The sequence below is a fragment of the Sus scrofa genome, chromosome 5, assembly GCF_000003025.6.
Source record: "Sus scrofa isolate TJ Tabasco breed Duroc chromosome 5, Sscrofa11.1, whole genome shotgun sequence".
In the NCBI taxonomy this organism is placed as follows: Eukaryota; Metazoa; Chordata; class Mammalia; order Artiodactyla; family Suidae; genus Sus; species Sus scrofa.
The window spans coordinates 3830419-3850219 of record NC_010447.5 but is presented as its reverse complement, the minus strand read 5'-3'; the positions used below and the strand labels follow the sequence as shown (position 1 = coordinate 3850219).

Here is a 19801-nt window from a genome sequence, read left to right as displayed (position 1 = left end):
CCCCGCTGTCTGTTCCCGGCCACCTCGTCCTTCAAAGTCCAGCGCCAGGAGTTCCTGCTGTGGCTCGGTGGGTTAAGAACCCAACTAGTATCCATGAGGACATGTGTTCCATCCCCGGCCTCTCTCAGTGGGTTAAGGACCCGGTGTTGTAGTGAGCCGTGGTGTAGGCTGCAGACGCAGCTCAGATCCTGCATTGCCATGTCAGCAGTGTAGGCCGGCAGCTGCAGCTCCAGTTCAACCCCTAGCCTGGGAACCTCTATATGCTGTGGGCGCTGCCCTAAAAACCAAGAAACAAACAAACAAAACACCCCAAACCAAGCAAACAAGGAAAACCCCAAACAGTCCAAAGTCAGCTCCAGGTCAAGTCCTTGGTGAAGCATCCCCAGGCCCTGCGCCAGGTCTGGGGGCGACGGGGGGGCGCTTCCCTTGGCCGTACCAAAGCACCTCTGCTGTCGTCTGTGTCTGTCTGCCTTCCCTGGGGGCCAGGGCCTCGGGAGGACCCAGCGCCGCTCACTGTCTGTAACCCCAGCGCGCACGCAGCTCCGCGGAGGGCTCGGGGCGCCCAGGCTGCCCTGCGGAGATCAGCCGCGATCCAGCCTCTTAATCCCTCAGCCCCATGGCCTCTGGGGGGTGGGGAGCGCGGCTCGGAGCCTGGAGAGCCGTTTCGGGTCTTCCGTCCTCAATCAGGCCAGGCTGCCCACACCCGTGCCCATCCTGCCCTCCCGTGGTCTCGGCTCATCTTGGGGGGCCTTCGAGGGGTTCGGCGGGGCTGGAGCAGGGGCAGTGCTGAGAAATCAGCCTGGACGGGGGGCAGGGCCTCATCAAGGTGTGCCTCACCTCCTGGGCGAGAAAAGTTCCAGGCGGCACCACTAGGTGACCCCCAGGGGACTTGCTTCTAGGGGGCTGGCTCCGGCCAGGGTGGGAGGGGGGCCTGGGGTGAGGACGAAGGTGTTGGGAGCGTTCAGGTGGAAAGACAGGCCGGAACTGAGGCAGGTGGGGTTGCGGGTGGAGCAGTGGAGTGAGTCAGCCTTGGCAGGGGTGGAGCAGGAGGCTGGTTGCCCGTGGCCTTGGACTCCAAGCACCGGACTGGGGGCCTGGGAGAAGGGCAGTAGGTTTGGGGGACGAGGATGGGGGGTCCAGTTGCCCATCTGGGGGCATCTGGAGAGATGTGAGTGGCTAGGGAGGTGGGGGCAGGGGGTGGGACCCCAGCAGGTGGGTGAGTGCGCCCGTCGGGGCAGGAGGACACACAGGAAGAGGAAAGGATTTCTCACCCTTCCTGTCACATTGTCAGCCACCTTGGCAAAAGCAGGTGCATCAGAGGGCAGCCCCCTCCCAGACAACCGCCCAGGCCTCTCTTCCCCTGGCCAGCCTGGCGGAAGGGGCAGTGGCCAGAATCTGGGTCAGGGAGATGCTGTGCTGCTTGCTGGTCCCTGACCTGGAGAACTCAGCTCCCCGCCACAGCCTCCTTTGCCCCTCCAGGGACCTGGGGGACGAGGCCCCGTGGCGGGGGGCTGAGACGAGGGGGAAGGAGACAGCAGTGGGCCTGGGACTGACGAGGCGCTGTGGGCATGTCATTATCGCGTGAGGGAGGCGTGGGAAAGGCCTGTGCAGAGCTGACGTTTCTTTCCACGTTCCTCCCCAAGGGAGAGGTGGCACCGGGGTGATGCTTAGGTACCGGCAGCTGTCCCGTTCACACTGTCTGGTGTGGCTCAGGGGGCACCCGCGGGGGAGCGCATGTGTCGTAATGAAGAAATCAGGCTGCGTTCTGCCGGGTTCTGCACTTGGTATTTGAAGTAGTCCAGACACCTGCCCCCTTTCCCTCGAGCTCCTGCCTGGTGTTTTTTCAGGGCAAGAGGAGAAGAAGGGCTTTCAGAAATCCCTTTCCTTCACCGCCAGTTACTGAGGTGATGAGCCTGCGCTTCCCTTCTGCTGTTGTGGTCCCCTCGATGACTCAGCCACGGGCAGTACGTTCTGGGAGTTTCCCCAGACACGTCACACTGGGATGGAGAGGGCTGGGCTCAGGGTCAGTCCCCTCCGGGTGGAAGCCACGCCCAGCCCAGGAGCTGCAGGGACTGGGACATGCTGCCTCCGGAGCCTCGTTCTGCTCCACAGTGAAAGGCAGGCACTCACCTTCCCTCCAGAGGAGGCCGGGCAGACGGAGGGCGCAGTGGGCACATGGGGCCCATTAAGTTCCATGCTCTACCCAGCTGTGGACTCTTCCCAGCCCATCAGTAACACCAGGACTTTGCTTGAGAAGCACGGGCAGCCTTTCTCTGTATTCTTGGTGGTTCCTCTTTGCCTTTGGTCTATGCCAATTTTTTTTTTTTTTTTGGCCACACCCACGGCATATGGAAGTTCCTGGCCCAGAGATTGAATCTGAGCCACAGCTGCAGCAAAGCTGGATTCTCTAACCCACTGCGCCAGGCCAGGGATCCTACTGGGGTCTCCACAGCGACCTGAGCCACCGCAGTCAGATTCTTAACCCACTGCGCCTCGGCGGTAACTCCTGGTCTGTGCTTATAATCTAGCCTGCAGAGCTCACTACTCTAGCAAGGAAAATTGAGTGGGATCCGGGTGATGCTTTGCTGCTTTCCACCACATTAGTGTCTGGCGAGACCTCGTGGGCCTCCTCTGAGCTCCCAGGTTCTCTGTTCCAGCACCTTATCCCCACAGGCCCACACGTGACCCCGCCTCTCGCGCCTGGCTCTGTGTGGGGGCCGCCAGGGCCAGACAGTGCGGCCTGGCTCTCATGGGTCCCCCTTCTCCTCCCACGTGGTCAGCACCTGGACGCCCCATGACCTTTGGCTGTTGTCCATCCCTTCCCAGCGCCTGCATTTCTGGGTGATAATTTTCAGCTTTATACCTTGCGCTTCATGCTTTGAGCTTTAGTTCATTCGTTCACTCAGCAACTGTTGCTTGAGCGCCTTCTGTGTGTCAGGTACACAGTAGGACCGAGGACCTGCTATGGCCCAAGAACCAGAGACACAAGAGGGACCAGGAAAGACAGTGCCGTTGGCCTCTGGCCGCACATGGCCGTGGGAAGACTGCGATGACCAGGAAGACAAATGACCTGTAGCTTTCTCACCCACCCCTGGCTTTTCTAACTCGCTTAATCTCTGCCTTTGGAAGAGCACGGTTAATTTCCCCGGGCATGAGGCGGTGTGCCGTCTCTGGATCATCTTTTTGTTACGCTGCTCCTTGACAACGCTGCTCACGCCATGACACCTGGTCATTTAGAATCACGGGATCGCGACGTCCGTCGGAGGCTGAACGTCAGAAGGACGGTGATGTGCACAAGGTCGCACGGCTGGTCGGTGAGGAGCCAGCAGAGGAGCCCACGCCGTGACTCCAGGTCTCTTTAACAGCAGGGTCGCACGGCAGACATAGACGACGCATGCGCTCACACCCACAGCTGATCTTCCTCCTCCAACATCAAAAGCTGGGGACTGGCGTCAGGGGCCCAGAATCCAAGCCCCAGACCCCCACGAGGGGACGGAGGGCTCTCGCGGGGCCTCCCGTGCTCTGTGTTCAGGCCCCTGCCTCCCCGGCACATGGGCTGCAATTTACAAAGCAGAGTCAAGACATGAAGGTGAAGTGCCCGAGGGGACCTACATTTTTCAAAGGAAAAAAAAAGGCTTAATTATATCTTTAAGAGGCACAGACACGCCGCGGAATACCAGCAGTGTCTGAGACCCGGAGCAGAAATGCCAGGATGAGGGCTTGGAAGATTAACACAGCTGAATTCAGCATCATGGCCCTTTTTTTTTTTTTCCCCTCCTGGGGCTCTTGAAAGCTGGGGAGGTAAACTAGGCGGGCGCAAGGGAAACGCCCCTCTCCCTTTGTGCTGCGTTTTGCTGCAGGACGTCCTTCTGCATAAAGCTGCTCCCGCCAGGGACCTTCAAGGGGCCCCTTCCCTTTAGGACAAAGCCTTGTCTTCCTTCCTAGATTGTGGGCTTCTGAGGACGTATGTCCCTTCCTGCCTCTCTCCCTCTTCTCTCTCTCTCCTTTCTTCCTCTGCCTGCATCGCACTCAATAATTGTCATGGTGCTGCTGAGGTGTCTTGCCCTCGGCTCGCTGCTGGGAACAGTGGGACAGAGGTGAACACAATGCAGATTCTGCCCCTGAAGGGGGAGCCGGCCTAAGGTTCCCTGCCGTAGGGAGATGCAGTGGTACAACCAAGGGTACCACGTACCAAGTGACACAGAGTAGGGCCGCAGAGGCTTCATGAAAGAGGCAGTCTGGGGAGTTCCCTGGTGGCCTAGGGGTTAAGGACCCAGCATTGTTACTGCTGTGGCACGGGTTTGGTCCCTCGCCTGGGAACTTCTGCATGCAGCAGGCATAGCTTTAAAAAGGAGAAAGAGGCGGTCTAGCTGGTCCCCAGTGCCTGGCACATAGCAGATGCCAAGTCCACATCTGTAGAATCAAGGGATGATGGAACTGGGCCCCTGGAGGAGGTCCAGTTTCTAGTATTTGTGGTGCCACATATGGACAGCGAGGGTTTCTCTTCTCCCTCTCATGTTTGCCTGCACGGAAGCTTGCTGGTGGTTCTGAAAGAACACTGGTCTAGAATCGGTGGTGGGGAGGAAGCCAGGAGGCTGCGGACTGGGATCCCCAATTCTGGGAGCCTGACAAGGTGTGGGGTCCCTGGAGAAGTCCTTTCCCACCTCCTCGGCCTCATCGGCCTGCCTTTCCCCAAGATTTACACTGTTTCCAGAACTGGCCTGAATCTTGGCACTTTGCACGTGTCCTAGCTGCCTCCTTAGGTCCTACTTAGTTTTTGAAATATAAAGTCAGCTTCTCTGTGGAATCCCCCTTAAACCTCCTCCATGCAGAATGGTCTCCTTAGGATGGATGGATGGATGGATGGTAGATGGTTGGGTGGAAGGATGGATGATGGATGGATGATGGATGGATGATGGGTGATGGATGGATGGGTGGATGGATGATGGGTGGATGATGGGTGGATGGAAGGATGGATGGATGATGGGTGGATGGGTGTGTGGTTGGGTGGGTCGTTGGATGGATAGGCAGGAAATTTGTGAAGAAAGAAGTCAGCTCAGGAGAAAGTCTAGGTTCAGTGAAGGTGAGGACTCAAGCCTGAACTAACCGGGGAAGAAGAGAGCAGGTTCACCCAAATCAGAGCTCCCAGCGAGGATGGAGGAGTTGTGGTCAAGGCACTGAATGGATGTGGCCTGGAAGGGAGCCCTGGGCTGACGAGGGGTGTGGGTGGAGTTGGAGATGCAGTGTGGACCTCAGGTCAGAGGAGAGGGACGGGGCGCTGATTCTGGGGGGCCGGGAAGGGAGGCACATTCCCTGAGCACCTGCTGGGCACACACCTGGGATGTCTTGGTTAACCCTGGCCACACGCCTGTTGCTTCCACCTTAGTCATTTTTCTTGTTAGATGCAAAGGTCCTGAGAAAATCCAGGCCCAGAGGGGGACCTGCCCGCCTCTGAAATTCAGCCTCCCGCCTCCCCTGCCCCTTCTCAACGCCCTTTTTCCCTAAAGCAGCCCTTCCCACCTTCAGCGTTTTCTTTGTCTGCGAGCTGTGTGCAATCGGAAGAGCCGGCCGACTGCTTGGAGTTCTGGGTTTTAGCCATCTTAAAAACCAGACTCTGGAGTTCTCGTCGTGGCGCAGTGGTTAACGAATCTGACTAGGAACCATGAGGTTGCAGGTTCAATCCCTGCCCTTGCTCAGTGGGTTAAGGATCCGGCGTTGCCGTGAGCTGGGGTGTAGGTCGCAGATGCGGCTCAGATCCCCCATTGCTGTGGCTCTGGCGTAGGTGGCAGCTACAGCTCCGATTGGACCCCTAACCTGGGAACCTCCATATGCCGCAGGAGCGGCCCAAGAAATGGCAAAAAGACAAAAAAAAAAAAAAAAAAAAAAAAAACAGGCCCTGGGGAGGGCCCCCAACACGGCATATTTAAGGACGTTTTCTACACATTCCGAGCTTTCCTGTCTCATAAGATTTTAAGTCAGTCCAGTAAAAATACTCAACCCTTGCTCCGTTTTCAGTCACGCACGGCGTCAGCCACACTTTCACTGAAAGTCAGATCTCACTGGAACGCGGGAAGGTTATCCATCTCCAGCGGTCGTTTCTGCTGGAGGAGAAGCAGGATGGCCTTGGGCTGGTTTTGTTTCTGATTCTGAAGGCTGACATGTTTGTTTCTGACCCTGCCCGCAGCATGTGGAAGTTTCCGGGCCAGGGATCAAACCCCAGCCACAGCCATGGTCATGCTGAGTCCTTCCCCGCCAGGCCACCAGGGACCTCCTGGAGGTTGTTATTTTGAATCCTTGTTTCACAGACGAGGGGTGGAGACTTGGAAAGGTTAAGTAGCTCCCTGGGGGGCACATGACTGACTCCGGTCAGGTGGACTCAGACCGGGTGTCCTGCAGAGCTTCGAGCGCCAGCGTCCAGCTAGAATGTGGCCCCGTCCTGGAGCCCAGTTCACTGCATCAGCACGCTTCCTTGCCATCCTCAGGCTGAGCCCCCCGAGCATAACTCATCATTTTCTCTATGTTATTTCCTTAGCCCAGTGCCTGGCACACAGAGGTGGGCCCAGAAACTTCTGTGGGGCTGAATTGTTGATGGTATCAAGCTTCCCACATGCAGCCAGGCATCTATATTTAAATGTGCCTGTGCGTGATATAATTATTTTATAATATTTTGTAAATTTACACTTTATAAATGGGTAATACACACCTGTACATGTTAATATAACTTACAGACATATTCACATGTGTAATACTTACATATATAAGCATTTAAATGCTACTATGTAAACCTATATTTACACATATCAGCATTACATATTTACATATATAATACATATGTATGCATACATCTATAACATTTGCATATTCTACAAACCGCTCTATAAAATATATACATATATGCAAAAGTGTATACAAATATAGAAGAAATAACCGGTTTGATTTATGATCATATTTATACATAACTTAGATTTTTATCTATTTTAAATGTCTGTTTACATGTTTATATCACATGGCTATGATGTATATTTTGTATTTATAGTAATACTGTATAGTCAGATATCATTAATTATATGATATTTGACGTAATAATAATATATAGAAATATATAATCTGATCGTAGCTTGCAGAAATGTCCCCCCCCCCCCCGCTGCTCCTCTGTCCTAAAATAGATCGTGGGCTCCCCCAGCCTCTCACCTCTTTTCTTCAGGTCCCCTGAGCCCCTCGGAGCACTGCCCCTGGGATGTGACCCAGGCCACTGAGGCCGGTGGGCTCCAGTGTTGGCCTCAGGCCTGGGGACAGGAGGGGGTGACTCTGGTGGGAGCCCTGCCCCTTGGATGGTGCTCCCATGGGGGCCACGCCAACCCCGGCCCAGCCTGCCCCTGGGGAGGAGCAAGCAGGAGCGGCCGGTCACCAGGGGCCGCGGACAAACCGAGGGAGGTGACAACTGCAGGAGCTGAAGATGTTTGTGGGCGTTCCGGCAGGACAAAGCTGCCATGTCATTGCCCGGCGGGGGCAGAGAAAGGGTGCTGACAGCCCACAGAAGCCTGTGCTTATCTCCCCATCACAGCTAAAGCCCTTGTTTGCTTAGAATAGCCTGGAATTCCACCCGGGGCTGGGCACTTTGGTTTTGAAACAGAAGCCCAGGAAGTGAGAGAGGGGTGGCGCACCCAAGTTCCCCCTCTGAGCGTGAACTTGGTGGCCCTGACCAGGGACCTGCCACTGGTGCAAGGGGCCTTCAGGACCCTTCAGTCTCCCCTGGCACTGCACGTGGATCGGGCACCAAAGGCCTGACCCTGCTGCCTGGTGCACGTCCTTGGGTCTGCGGCGGGGCTGCTGAGAAAGCCGCCTGCAGTCGGCAACTGGACGCAGCAAACCGTCAGTGGTGCTTTCTCAGCACGTGGTTGAGGAGCAGCAGGCTCCAGGGCATTCTTTGCAGGAATCCTGGCAGTGGCATGTGGGGACCAGGCACTGCCCAACCCCGCCTTCCGGGACATCATGTTGGTGTCTTAAAATCGGCCAAGGACATTGACGTACTGGACGAGCAGAGAGCTGACCGTCCCAGCACGCCTGTGCCCCCTGACTTGGGGGAAGTCCTAATATCACAGTGGGTGCGATGGAGGTGGGACCTTTCCTAACTGTCAACAGCTGCGGGTGGCATCTGCTCTGTGCCAGGCGCCGGGGATTTGCGGGATAGGGTACCTCCTCCAGGAAGCCTTCCTGACTCCCTCAGCCTTCCTCACCTTCATCCTCGCCCCTGCTGGACAACATGCCAACTTCTGTCAGAGGACATGCCCACCTAGACCGGCCACCAGCTTTGAAAGCAGGATCCTGTGCGTCTTCTCTGTATCACGGGAACAGCGCCTGGGGCCCGGGGAGGAGTGCGAATGCCCCGGGGGTGGAGAGCTGAGCCCGCTATCTGGTGGGGGGGTCACCCGCACATCTGGAGCTCTCACCTGGGCAGACGCTGTGCTGGGGTCTCTGGACGGAGCAGAGCGAAAAAGCACAGGCTCACGTGGCATCAGCGGCTCGCTGAGGAACCCAAGGCCCAGGAAGGGCGGCGTCTGTTCAAGTCCAGGACAGTAGCACTCGCCCTGGCCTCCTCTATCTTGTCTCCGAGCGCAGAAGCGTTCTCTCTGTGAGCCTCTGAGTGGCCTGCATAGGCAGGAGGTGCCACCAGGGTCCGGCCTGGAGACATGGAGCTACCAGGCCCAGGTTTGGGGAGAGTCACGGAATCCCCTCTTAGCACTCAACCCTCTCCCCTGCTCCTCGGCAGAACGCCTGGGGCTGCTCCTCTTCCACCCTGACCAAGCCGAGCTCGTCTGCCCTGTGCTCTCTGAGTCGGCAGGGGAGGCCACGGATCATGTCCTTTGCCTGTCCCTACCCTGCACCAGGCAGAACTCCCCCAGCAGCTTCACACAGTGGGTTCCTGCTTCCCCAGAATGGACACCTGTCTCCCCTCTGCAACCTGCCCTCCTTCTGATTGTCCTGACCCATCTCTGCTGCTCTGGCTGGACCCAAGCCCCTCTGGCTTACCTGTTACCATGAACACGGAACAGGGAGCTTGCTATCAGCCTTCAGTGGAAAAAGGTGTGGTGAGCGAGAGATCCAGGAGCGTGTCCCACAGGGAATGGGGACATTTCTATTCCGATAAAAGGTCTCCAGGACCCCAGTGCCCACCCTCACTATGAGACACTGAGGGAGGGGGCTCACACCTGCTTCTGTTCTTCCCGAGGGCAGGACTGGGCACAGTGGATAGGAGGGAGGGACAGGGGTCCACTGAGCACCTGCTCCGTGCCAGGCCCTTTATTGAGACTCTTAAATCCTTGGTCAGGGAGTTCCTATTACGGCTCAGCAGGTTAAGAACCTGGCACAGTATCTGTGAGGATGTGGGCTGGTCCCTGACCTCGCTCAGTGGGGTGAGGATCCAGCATTGCCCCAAACTGTGGTGTATGTTGCAGATGAGGCTTGGATCCAGTGTTGCTGTGATCGTGGCTCCCATTCGACCCCTAGCCTGGGAACTTCCATATGCCGCAGGTGCGGCCTTAAAAAAAAAAAAAAAGAATTCAAATCCTTGGTCAAGTAGATGATGGCAGAAGAGGAAACCTGGGCTCCGAGAGAACGGGAGCTGGCACTGACCCTAAGCCACCCGACGCCAAAGCCCACCCCATGCAGATTCCTTCACAGTCCGAGTGGCACACGGTGGGAATGTCATAGGGAGCCAACTGTCCCTCGTCCCTGGAGGTGGTAGCAGAGCCCAGGGGTGACCATGGATGGAGACGCTACGTAGGAGACCCCAGCTTCTGGCTCGGGTGGGACTTGATGAGGTCTGAGGCCTCCTCTAGCTCTGAAATCCCTGGAGCAGACGTCACTAGCCTCTCCCCATTGCCGGGGTCCCTGCTAACTTCCAGAACACCTTCTGCTCTCTCCCCAGGTGTCGTGCGCCAGGTGCGGCCCATCGTGGGCCCATTTCATGCGGTCCTGAAGCTGGAGATGAACTACGTGGTCGGGGGTGTGGTGTCCCATCGGAATGTTGTCAACGTCCACATCTTCGTCTCTGAGTACTGGTTCTGAGGGCCAGTCCACGGAGCAGCCACGTCGGTGCCTCCAGGCCAAGTCATTGCTAAAACGACAACACCCTATCCCTGTTTGTACCAACCACCCAGACATATCTTGATTGTATGTACTTGTTTGTAGCATTAGGCTGACATGTATTAAGCTGGGCCAGATGAATACGTCCATCTGATGTATTTTGATGTTTCAAAAATGAGTCCAGTTACTTCACTGTTCAGTTGAAAATCTTGCTTATTTTTTTTTAAGGCAGAGGTTAAATTTTGCTCCCTTTTTTTCCTGCCTGTGAGCTTGGCATTATTGCTAAAGATCAAGGGGGGAAAAAAAGGCATTTTTTTTTCAGGGGGCAGGTAATCCAAATGCCAAGAGGAGACCAGTTCTTGCCTTGATGGTATGAAATTTGACATTTGGCACTTTTTTTTTTTTTGCCAATCAGATTTTTTTATGTCCAGTTCTAAGGACACGGCTGCCAAAGGTATGATCCACTCTGCCCAGAAGCAGCATGTCGCGGTGCCTTGGGGAATGCTTTAAAGGTCGGTCACAGTTCTGTGGAAACAGAGACCCCCTCGGTAAAGCAGAAGCTGTTAGGTCAAGGCACCTTGCATCCGTCTTTTATCATAAGTGGGAAAATAAACAGCTTTGTGATCCTCCTGATAACCCGTGCACAGCAGTCTCTCGGAGGGGGCTCCCTGCTCGCAAAGGGCCCTCAAATATTCCCCAAGGGCTTCTCCTAGACCCTCCTGACCCCCAAGGTTCTGGGGTGGCGCCAAGGGTATGCATTAGAAAATCTTCTAGGGAGTTCCTGTGGTGGCTCAGGGAGTTAAGAACCCGACTAGCATCCATGAGGATGCAGGTTCGATCCCTGGCCGCACTCAGTGGGTTAAGGAGCTGGTGTTGCCATGGCTGTGGTGTAGACCTCAGCCGAAGCTCCCATTCAAGCTCTAGCCCATAGGAACTTCCCTTTGCGAAAATGCGGCTCTAAAAAGAAAAAAAAAAAAACAAGGAAAATCTTTCAGCCCACGTCACTTCTGACATCATACCTCCCCCCCAGAAAATCGTGGCTCGAGCACCCTCCCTGCGCCACGTGGAGGGAAATGATTCCCTTCAGCGGGAACAGAGACGTCAGAGGCGGAGTCCCCACCCACTCCGCAGGTGATGCTTCACTCATTCCTTCAGGCAACACAGCCAGGTGGGGGTGATCCGGCCGCATTGAGAGAGGAGCAAACTGGGCTCAGAGAGAGGGACTCAGCTGCCCAAAAGTCACACAACTTTTTAGGGGCAAAGATGGGATTCACCTTCAATTGATCAGACTCCAAACTCCATTCCTAAAACCCTGAGTCAGAAGAGACGTGGCGGAGGATATACGGGGTTTCCTCACCACCTCAGGCGGGAATGGCGGGGCAACGGCACTCTACACCAGGCCCGATTAGACCCTGCTGAGTTCACAGGAATTCAACATCCACGCCCTTGGTGTCCGTCCACACACACCTCTCCTCTGAATCCTGCCCTGGGTTTATCCCATCTTCTTAGGCCTCCCTCCCATTCATGCCCCAGCTCATCTCAGCAGCCTGGACCCTGGCACTGGCAGAGCTCTCAGCCCCACACATGGAACTTCAGCCTCGTTGGGATTTAGTGGAGCAGGTGTTCTGGTGATTCAAGCCAGCCCTGTTCCAACTCTGTAGAACCTTTGGGAACTCCCAGTATTTCTGAGGTCACTTACCATCAAAACCAGGCCTGGGACAGCCTGTCACAAGGCCTGCTGGGGTCTGGGCACCTTGAGCTGGCGGGGGGGGGGGGGGGGGGGGGGGGGGGGAAGAGAAGAGAGAATCAAAGTGGGGCTGGACAGCCCTGGGAGTCAAGTCCAGGGCTGAAGAGAGTGAGGAGGGGGTGCACCTGGGCAGCTCTCGGTGCGGGCGAATGGGGGCCTGAGCAGGGGAGGGGGCCTGGGGCCTGATCACAGGAAGGGGCAGGAAATGTGGAGGCCACATGGGGTTCCAGTTTCCCAGCTGCAGCTTAGGGGGCAGGGCTGCAGAAGTCAGGCATTTCTGGGTCTGGGTCCTTGGTGAGGAAGGTTTCTGGGGGCCTCTTCCTTCCTGAGGGCTGGGTGGAGTGGGGTGCGGAGACATAAGGACTGGTTCCTTCTGAGAGAGGGCCTTTCCCCCACGCAATATAGGTTAGAGGGAGAGAGGCCATTGGTAAGTAGAGCCAAGCCTCCCGCCATTGATTGGCTCTCAGATGAGCACATGACTCAGGCTATCCAATCAGGCTTTCCTGAGGAAAAGTGGAGCAGGTGGGGCGTGGGAAAAAGCAGAGGCGAGGCGGTGAGGCCTGGAAGCTGGGGGAAGAAAAGCAGACAGGAAAAGAGGGAGGGGGGTCCTGGTCCTCCCTGATTCATCGGAAAGTCGGGGGGCCAGGTCTGAACTTACCTTGGCAGGAGCTTGTCACTGCCACCTGCCAGGTCTCAGTTTCTGCATCTCAGCTGCCTTGCTCCCAGGGGGCCGGCGAGCAGCGCTGGAGGTGAGGAGCGCAAAGGGCTTTGCAACCGTAGCGCGCTGCATAACCTGTGCACCTGCGTGAGATGTTTTCATTCATTGTTAACGGTCATGACGGGGATGATGATAACAGCAACCACTCTTAAGCCGCCGAAGACACTCTGGAAGCCAGGCAACTTTTTAATTCTGCATTTCCTTTTCTCAGGCGTCCGTGAGAGACTCCGTATAGACAGTCGCATACATTACACCCGAGCCTAACTTTTCATATTTCATACCATGCTCCAAGTTGGGCATCTGATGGACAGATAAATATCCCGTTATTCTCGTAGAGTAATTACTGTCATGGCCCAGTGTGGGCTGCATTAGGGGACCAGCTCATGGGAGCTAGCGGTGCCTCTGGGTCCCCCTCCCCCACAACAGCTACCCCTTAACTGCAGCCTCAGAACAAAACAAGGGGAATGGCTAAAGGGAACGCAGGTTATGAGCAGGATGAGAGGGCAAACACCCAGAGACAACAGGTTGAATCATTTTTGCTGATCTGATAGTGGAAGAACCTTGGAAGGAAGGTTCCAGAAGGTCTTGTGCTATACAATTCTACCAGAAAGCTGTGCCTGCTCTGAATAAGGGAACCTACTCTAATGTTCAGAGCAGCGCTGTGGCATGTGGTGGGATCACCTGGTGTCCTGAAGGGACCAGTGTTAAGGGTGGCAGTGCCAACCCACCAAGGAAACCCCAAGGAGGTAAGTCAGCTTTTTTTCAGTCCCGGCAAGGTTCTCAAGTCTGTTCTGGGGGAAAAAACATGCCGCATTCTTTTCTTTCCAAATATTTTATTATGAAAAGTTTCTGGGTGTTCCCACTGTGGCGCAGTGGAAATGAATCTGACTAGGATCCATGAGGAATCAGGTTGGATCCCTGGCCTCTCTCAGTGGGTTAAGGATCCGGCGTTGCCGTGAGAGCTGTGGTGTAGGTCTCAGGCAAGCTCAGATCTGGCATTGCTGTGGCTGTGGTGTAGGCCGGCAGCTGCAGCTGCAGCTCTGATTCAGCCCCTAGCCTGGGAACCTCCACATGCTGCTGGTGTGGCCCTAAAAAAGAAAAAGAAAAAGAAAGAAAGAAAGGAAAGCGAGACAGGATGCACACCCCCACAGGGGAGGCTCTGTGAAAACGGAGGCGGAGAGTGGAGTGAGAGGCCCGCAGGCCAGAAATTGTCCCCACCCACCAGGCTGGGAGGGAGGCCTGGGAAGAAGCCTCCAGAAGGAGCCAGCCCTGCCCACACCTGATTTCTGACCACTGCCTCCAGACTGAGAGACGAGAGGTATCTGTTGTTTTAAGCCATGAAATGTGTGGTAATTTACAGCAGCCCTAGGAAGCCGTGTGTGTGTGTGTGTGTGTGTGTGTGTGTGTGTGTACATATGTGCGTATGTACATATGTGCGTATGTGTATATTTTAAAAAGTCCTACCCAGTCATGATCTCTTGGTTTGTCAGTTCCTTGGACAGCATAGGTAATGAATGAATGCTGTTCTTTTGTCCCGTTTTTCAAAGACGTGGCCCTCTTGGGTGTGTGTGTGTGTGTGTGTGTGTGTGTGTGTGTGTGTGTCATGGGTCCCCATGGTCTCAGGTTGAGGGGTGCAGCTCCGTCTGGAGACCCCATTTCCCTGGGAGCTGCTGCCAGAAGGGGGGCCACCACGCACTGGGAAGCAGCCACCTCCACACGGCTGGCTCAGGGAAACTCAGCCCCCTAAGTGACCGCACGGACCACAGAAGGCGAAGGGCAGCTGCCTCGCTTTAGACAGTTCGACTGGGCTGTGCAGCGTCTGCTGCAAGTCCGAGGTGTCACCATCCAATTATTAAGAGTTATGGGGCATTTGCAGGCCTTGGCTCATGATGGTGAGTGACCCAGCTTTCACACAGCGGCTCGTTCATATTCGGTGGCGGCTCCTGCATGAATCAGTGTGATTTAGGCAATGGAACTATAATTACGCATGACATTATGCGTGGGAAGGGGTCACCAGGATAGGTCAGACTGAAGCGATTACTTTGAATTGTTAAAACCCCCCTGGCCTTGGTTGCCCTGCAGATAAATGTCACTCTGGCTTCTTCCTTTGCTGATTTTCTGCAGGCGCTTAAGAACCCAATGCTGTGATTCTCTGAGCCGAGTTTTGGATGCTGTATTTGGTACCAAACCGTGAAACGAGTGCAGGTTTCTTCTGAGTTGGAGCTGCTGGATGGAGCATCCTAACTCCTCTCACTCCAGCTGCCCTGACCTCCAGGTCCTGCTTCTTCCTGGCAATTTGCTCTTTTTTTTTTTTTTTTTTTTTTTTTTTTTTTTTTTTTGTCTGCGCCCGTGGCATGTAGAAATTCCCAGGTCAGGGACTGAACCGGTGCCACAGCAGCTACTGAGGCCAGGTCCTTAACCCACTGAGCCACCAGGGAGCTCCTCATTTATTCATTTCGAGTAAAACACACTTAATGCCAACTCCCCCACCTCGTTTGCAAGCCCCTGAGCCATCTGGTCCCCGTCCTTCCATCCAACCTCTTTATTCATTCATTCATTCAGCGACCTCATCTCACCCCTCCCCCTGGTGAATCATGGCACCTGAGTTTCCTCCCCTCTCTGTCCAAGCCTTCCCGCAGCTGCCAGGACGTCTGTCCAAACCCCAGGTTGGATGGAGCTCCTCCTGATCTCAGCTCTTCAGGGCCTCCTGCGACCTCGTGGCGTAGCCGCAGGACCTTCACCTTTGGGCCACAACCTTTTTTCCCATGAGCCCTACCGTCCAGTCTACACAGCATCCAGACATGCAGAACTCATTCGGACAAGCAGGCCTCCGAGCTTTGCCCAGGGGAAAGCAGGCCTCCGAGCTTTCCTCCACCTGGAATAACACCCCTTCCCACTTCTCTGCCTGGGGAACTTCTCCTGACCCGACCCGACCCAGCATATCACGCCCACTGCTCTGGGTACCCATCCAAAAAACACTGAAAGCGGAGACACGAACAGCTATTTGTACACACATGTTCAGAGCGGCCTTGCCCATGATCACCGAAAGGTGGAAACAACCCAAGTGTCCATCAACAGATGAACAGATAAACAAAATGTGCTTTAGCCGCATCATGGAATATTACTCATCCTTAACAAAGCGCACTTTTTTTTTTTTTTTCTTTTTACGGTTGCACCTGCAGCATGTGGAAGTTCCCAGGCAAGGGGTCAAATCGAAGCTGCAGCTGCAAACGACGCCAGATCCTTAACCCACTGAGTGAGGCCAGGGATCAAACCTGCATCCTCACAGAGACAACGTCAGGGCCTTAACGTGCTGAGCCGCAAAAGGAACTCCTTGAGATTTTGATACGTGCAGCAACACGGATGAAGCTTAAAAACAGTATGCTTAATGAAATAAGCCAGACACGGGACAAATATTAGAAGATCCTACTTCTAAGAGGTACTTAAAAGAGGCAAATTCATAGAAACAGAAAGCAGACTAGAGATTTGGAGGGGTGGGGGAAGGGACTTAGTGTTTAATGGGCATGGTTTTTGTTGAACATGAAAGAGTTCTGGAAAAAATACTATAGCTGCAACACTGAATATATTTAGCGTCACTGAATTTTATGCTTACAATGAATATTATGTTATTTCTATTTTACCATAATTTTTTAAAATGCTAAAAGAAATGCCAAGTGCTCTGAGACACTGCCTTAATTAATTAATGTATTTATTTTTGTCTTTTTAGAGCTGAACCCACAGCATATGGAGCTTCCCAGGCTAGAGGTTGAATCAGAGCTACCTACACCTGCTGGCCTACGGCACAGTCACAGCAACACGGGATCCAAGCCTCCCTCATCTGTGACCTACACCCCAGCTCACGGCAACGCCAGATCCTTAACCCACTGAGCGAGGCCAGGAATTGAACCCTCGTCCTCATGGAACCTAGTTGGAGTTGATAGGAACTGATCAGGTCTGATCAGTTCTCTCCTTTTCTGTTGTACTTTGAGAGTCTTTCTGTGGTACTTGCTTGCTGACCTGTACTTTCAATGTCCATTCAGAGTTTCAGTTTTAAAAATGAGAAATACACAGGTAAGCTGGGCTACTCCGAAAGTGTGGGGTGTTGCTTTAAGTGTGGCCGTCGCATGGGCAGCAGAAATTAGAAAGGAATTCTTCCCACCCTGCAGAGGGACGTGCTCTCGGCCTCGGCCTATCTTGACAGCTTGATAGTTGCTCTTCTCTGCCCAGCCTAGATAATTGCATAATTAATTGCATGCAGGTAACTCACCCAGCGAAGGTGGTTATTAGGGGGGAGCCTGACGCCCACTCTCCTGGAACGCGGCCAGGCGCACCCCTGCACCAGATCCCAGGGTGGGAGAGCCGCCCACCAGTGCGCCCCGGGGCTGCTGTGCTCACATCTGATTGTGGGAGCAGTTTGGCCTGAGGCGCTGGTGGCCCTGCTGCTGCCTGTTTGCTCTGCTGGGTCAAGTCCAAGGCCGTTTCTGGAACCAAGGTCCTGCCATGGTGGTGGAAGTCAAACTTGTCTCCCCACCTTGAGGCATAGAGTCAGGGGCTTGGGGGGGCTTTGGCTGCACCCCCGCGGCACATGGACGTTCCCAGGCCAGGAGTCCGATCTGAGCTGCAGCTGTGACCTACACCACAGCTGCAGCAGCACTGGATCCTTAACCACTGCACCACAGCGGGAACTCCTCAAGCAACACACCTGACCCCGACTTTGTATCACTACCTGCAGCACTTACCCCTGTTTCTGCACGGTTAAGGGCACATGACTCTAGTCGTTTGTCGGTCCACTGGCCAGTGAGCTGAGACCATTCCTGAGAGACGAAAGCCTATTCTGCAGTTTTGTGGTCAAAATAAGGCAGATCCCAGGAGAAATCTTCCGAGAGCCAAGAACTCACTTTCCTGGACAGGCTTCCCTCTCTGACCAGTACGCAGCAGGGCACACAGCAGGTGTGTACCTCTTGCTCCCGACAGCAGACCCCGCCAGCCCCAGCACGAGGAGCGTGGGTTTGCTCAAAGAAACTATTTCCACATTCGTTCCCTCGACTGGCAAAGCCCCCGGCCCGAAAGCGCTTCTCCTGAGCTTTTCCTGGTGGGAACGGACAGAACCCTTCCTGTGGCATCGCCCCGGAAACGGGAACCCACTTGTCCCCAAACCCAAGTCATGGCAGAGATAGACTGACATCCCTGGACCACAGGCCAGTGGCATCAAGGTCACAGGAGAGCCCCCTCTGTCCTGCGTCAGGGGTGACTTATGTTGATGGTATCAGTGTTTGGGGTGAGCGAGAAGCAATCCCCGCAGCATAATTCATCCAGTTGGACGGAGGGACGTTTTCCACATTCCAGACCCTCCAGTTCCATGGGGGGAAGGAGGCTGGTTTTATTTTGTTCTGTGCCCCCCAAATTTGGCAGAAGATAGGAGAAAGTGTTTTAGGTCAGTCTATGGCTTTCCTGCCAGGCTTTCTATTTATTTTCTGACAGGGTGATGGATGCAGCTGGCGGTGAGGCCCGGCTGGTGGTTAGAGCACCCCGGATCCTCTGTGCTTCCAGGTGCTTAGGGAGAGGCGGGGTGGCGTGACAGGCGACAGGAGGGTGGAGCTCAGAGGCAGAAGCCCTCGAATGTTTATAGCCGCTCTCTCTCCCTTTCTTTCTTCCGCCTCCCTCCCTCCTTCTTTCCTTCCTTTCTTTCTTCCTTCCTTCCTTTCTCCCTTTCTTTCTCTCTCTCTCTCCTCCCTCTCTTTCTTTCTTTCCTTCTTTTTTCTTTCCACACCTGCACATGCAGAAGTTCCCCGAGCCAGGGATCAAACCTGCACCACGGCAGTGACACTGCTGGATCCCCAACCCACTCAGCCACCAAGGAACTCCTGTAGTCTGTTTCAAATAGAGATTGGAAAAGACAAGACAAGACAAGACAGCTTCAACGGGGGCAGCATGACGTTCTTGGAGAAATCCCCCCAGCTTTGGGGTTCCCACTGTGGTTCAGCAGGTTAAGAACCTGACATCGTGTCCATGAGGATGCAGATTTGATCCCTGGCCTCACTCGGTGGGTTAAGGATCCAGGGTTGCTGTGGCTGTGGTGTAAGTCGCAGATGCGGCTCTGATTCGACCCCTAGCTCAGGAACTGCCATATGTCGAAGGTGCAGCTTTTAAAAAAGAAAAGAAAAAGAAATATTCCCAGCATGGCATAGGCTGCCTCCAGACAGCACTGGGAGCTCGTTACCATTTTGCAGAGGACAAACCTTAGCTCAAACGTCAAGGGACCCCTGGAGACCAGCAACAGGCCAGGCTGCTCCCTCCTCTGGGGCCCGTGGACACCCTCTGCACCCTACAGAGAGGAGAAATTACCTTCCATCTGGGCTCTCGATAAACTGTGGGTCCATGGATGCATCTTCCCTTCCTGCAAACAACTTTCCATTTAATTTGATAATGTTTTTTTTTTGTCTTTCTAGGGCTGCACTAGTTCCCAGGCTAGGGGTCAAATCAGAGTTGTAGCCACTGGCCTACGCCACAGCCACAGCAATGCCAGATCCGAGCCATGTCTGTGACCTACGCCACAACTCACGGCAATGCAGGATCCTTAACCCATTAAGCGAGGCCAGGGATCAAACCCGCGTCCTCATGGATGCTAGTCGGGTTTGTTATCACTGAGCCACAACAGGAACTCCTACTTTGATAAATGTTGACTGAATAGTTATAATATGCAAATCCCCGTTTCCAAATACGCCTGAAATAAAGACAATAGCACAAGATGCTGGCCATGGACTCGGGGTCCAGAACAGGCTTCTCTGTGGCACCAGAGCAGCTGAGCCACCGAGGCCGTTCCCCACGTCCCAGGAGGGCGGATCTGGCATTAAATCCCCGGAAAAGAAGGCCTTCGCTCACTTCTCCCCCAGGACCAAACCCAATGTCCAGCGCTTCTCTCCACTCATTTCAGGATCTTTCTAAGAGTTTTCTTCACCTGGATCTGTTTTCTCATCTGAAAAATGGGCCTGGTAGTTACTCCCTCACAGAGATTTTAGTGGAAAGAAGCAAGATGCGAGCGGGAAACGCATTCACCTGAACCCCGGGCCGGGGCCAGAAGAGGAGCTCAGAAAATACCTGCTCCCACCCTGCGCTTCCTTCCCTGGGGACTCGCTTTTGTGGCTCTCAGGAAATATCACTTCACTCTCCCTTCTTTTTGAAATTTTAAATAAATTTTTATTGCACATCTTCTGTATCACAGGTGTGGAGCCAAGCCCAGGGATACAGTG

At 54.5% G+C, this 19801-nt stretch overlaps 1 protein-coding gene across 1 annotated transcript in view; it reads left to right on the top strand.

The window, feature by feature from the left end:
• Positions 1-10722, top strand: part of FBLN1 (fibulin 1) — an 87681-nt gene extending 76959 nt beyond the window's left edge. The window contains exon 17 of the mRNA XM_003125955.6: positions 9929-10722. Within this exon, the coding sequence (XP_003126003.3) occupies positions 9929-10068 (140 nt within the window). The 3' untranslated portion in view covers positions 10069-10722. The remainder of the gene's footprint in view (positions 1-9928) is intronic.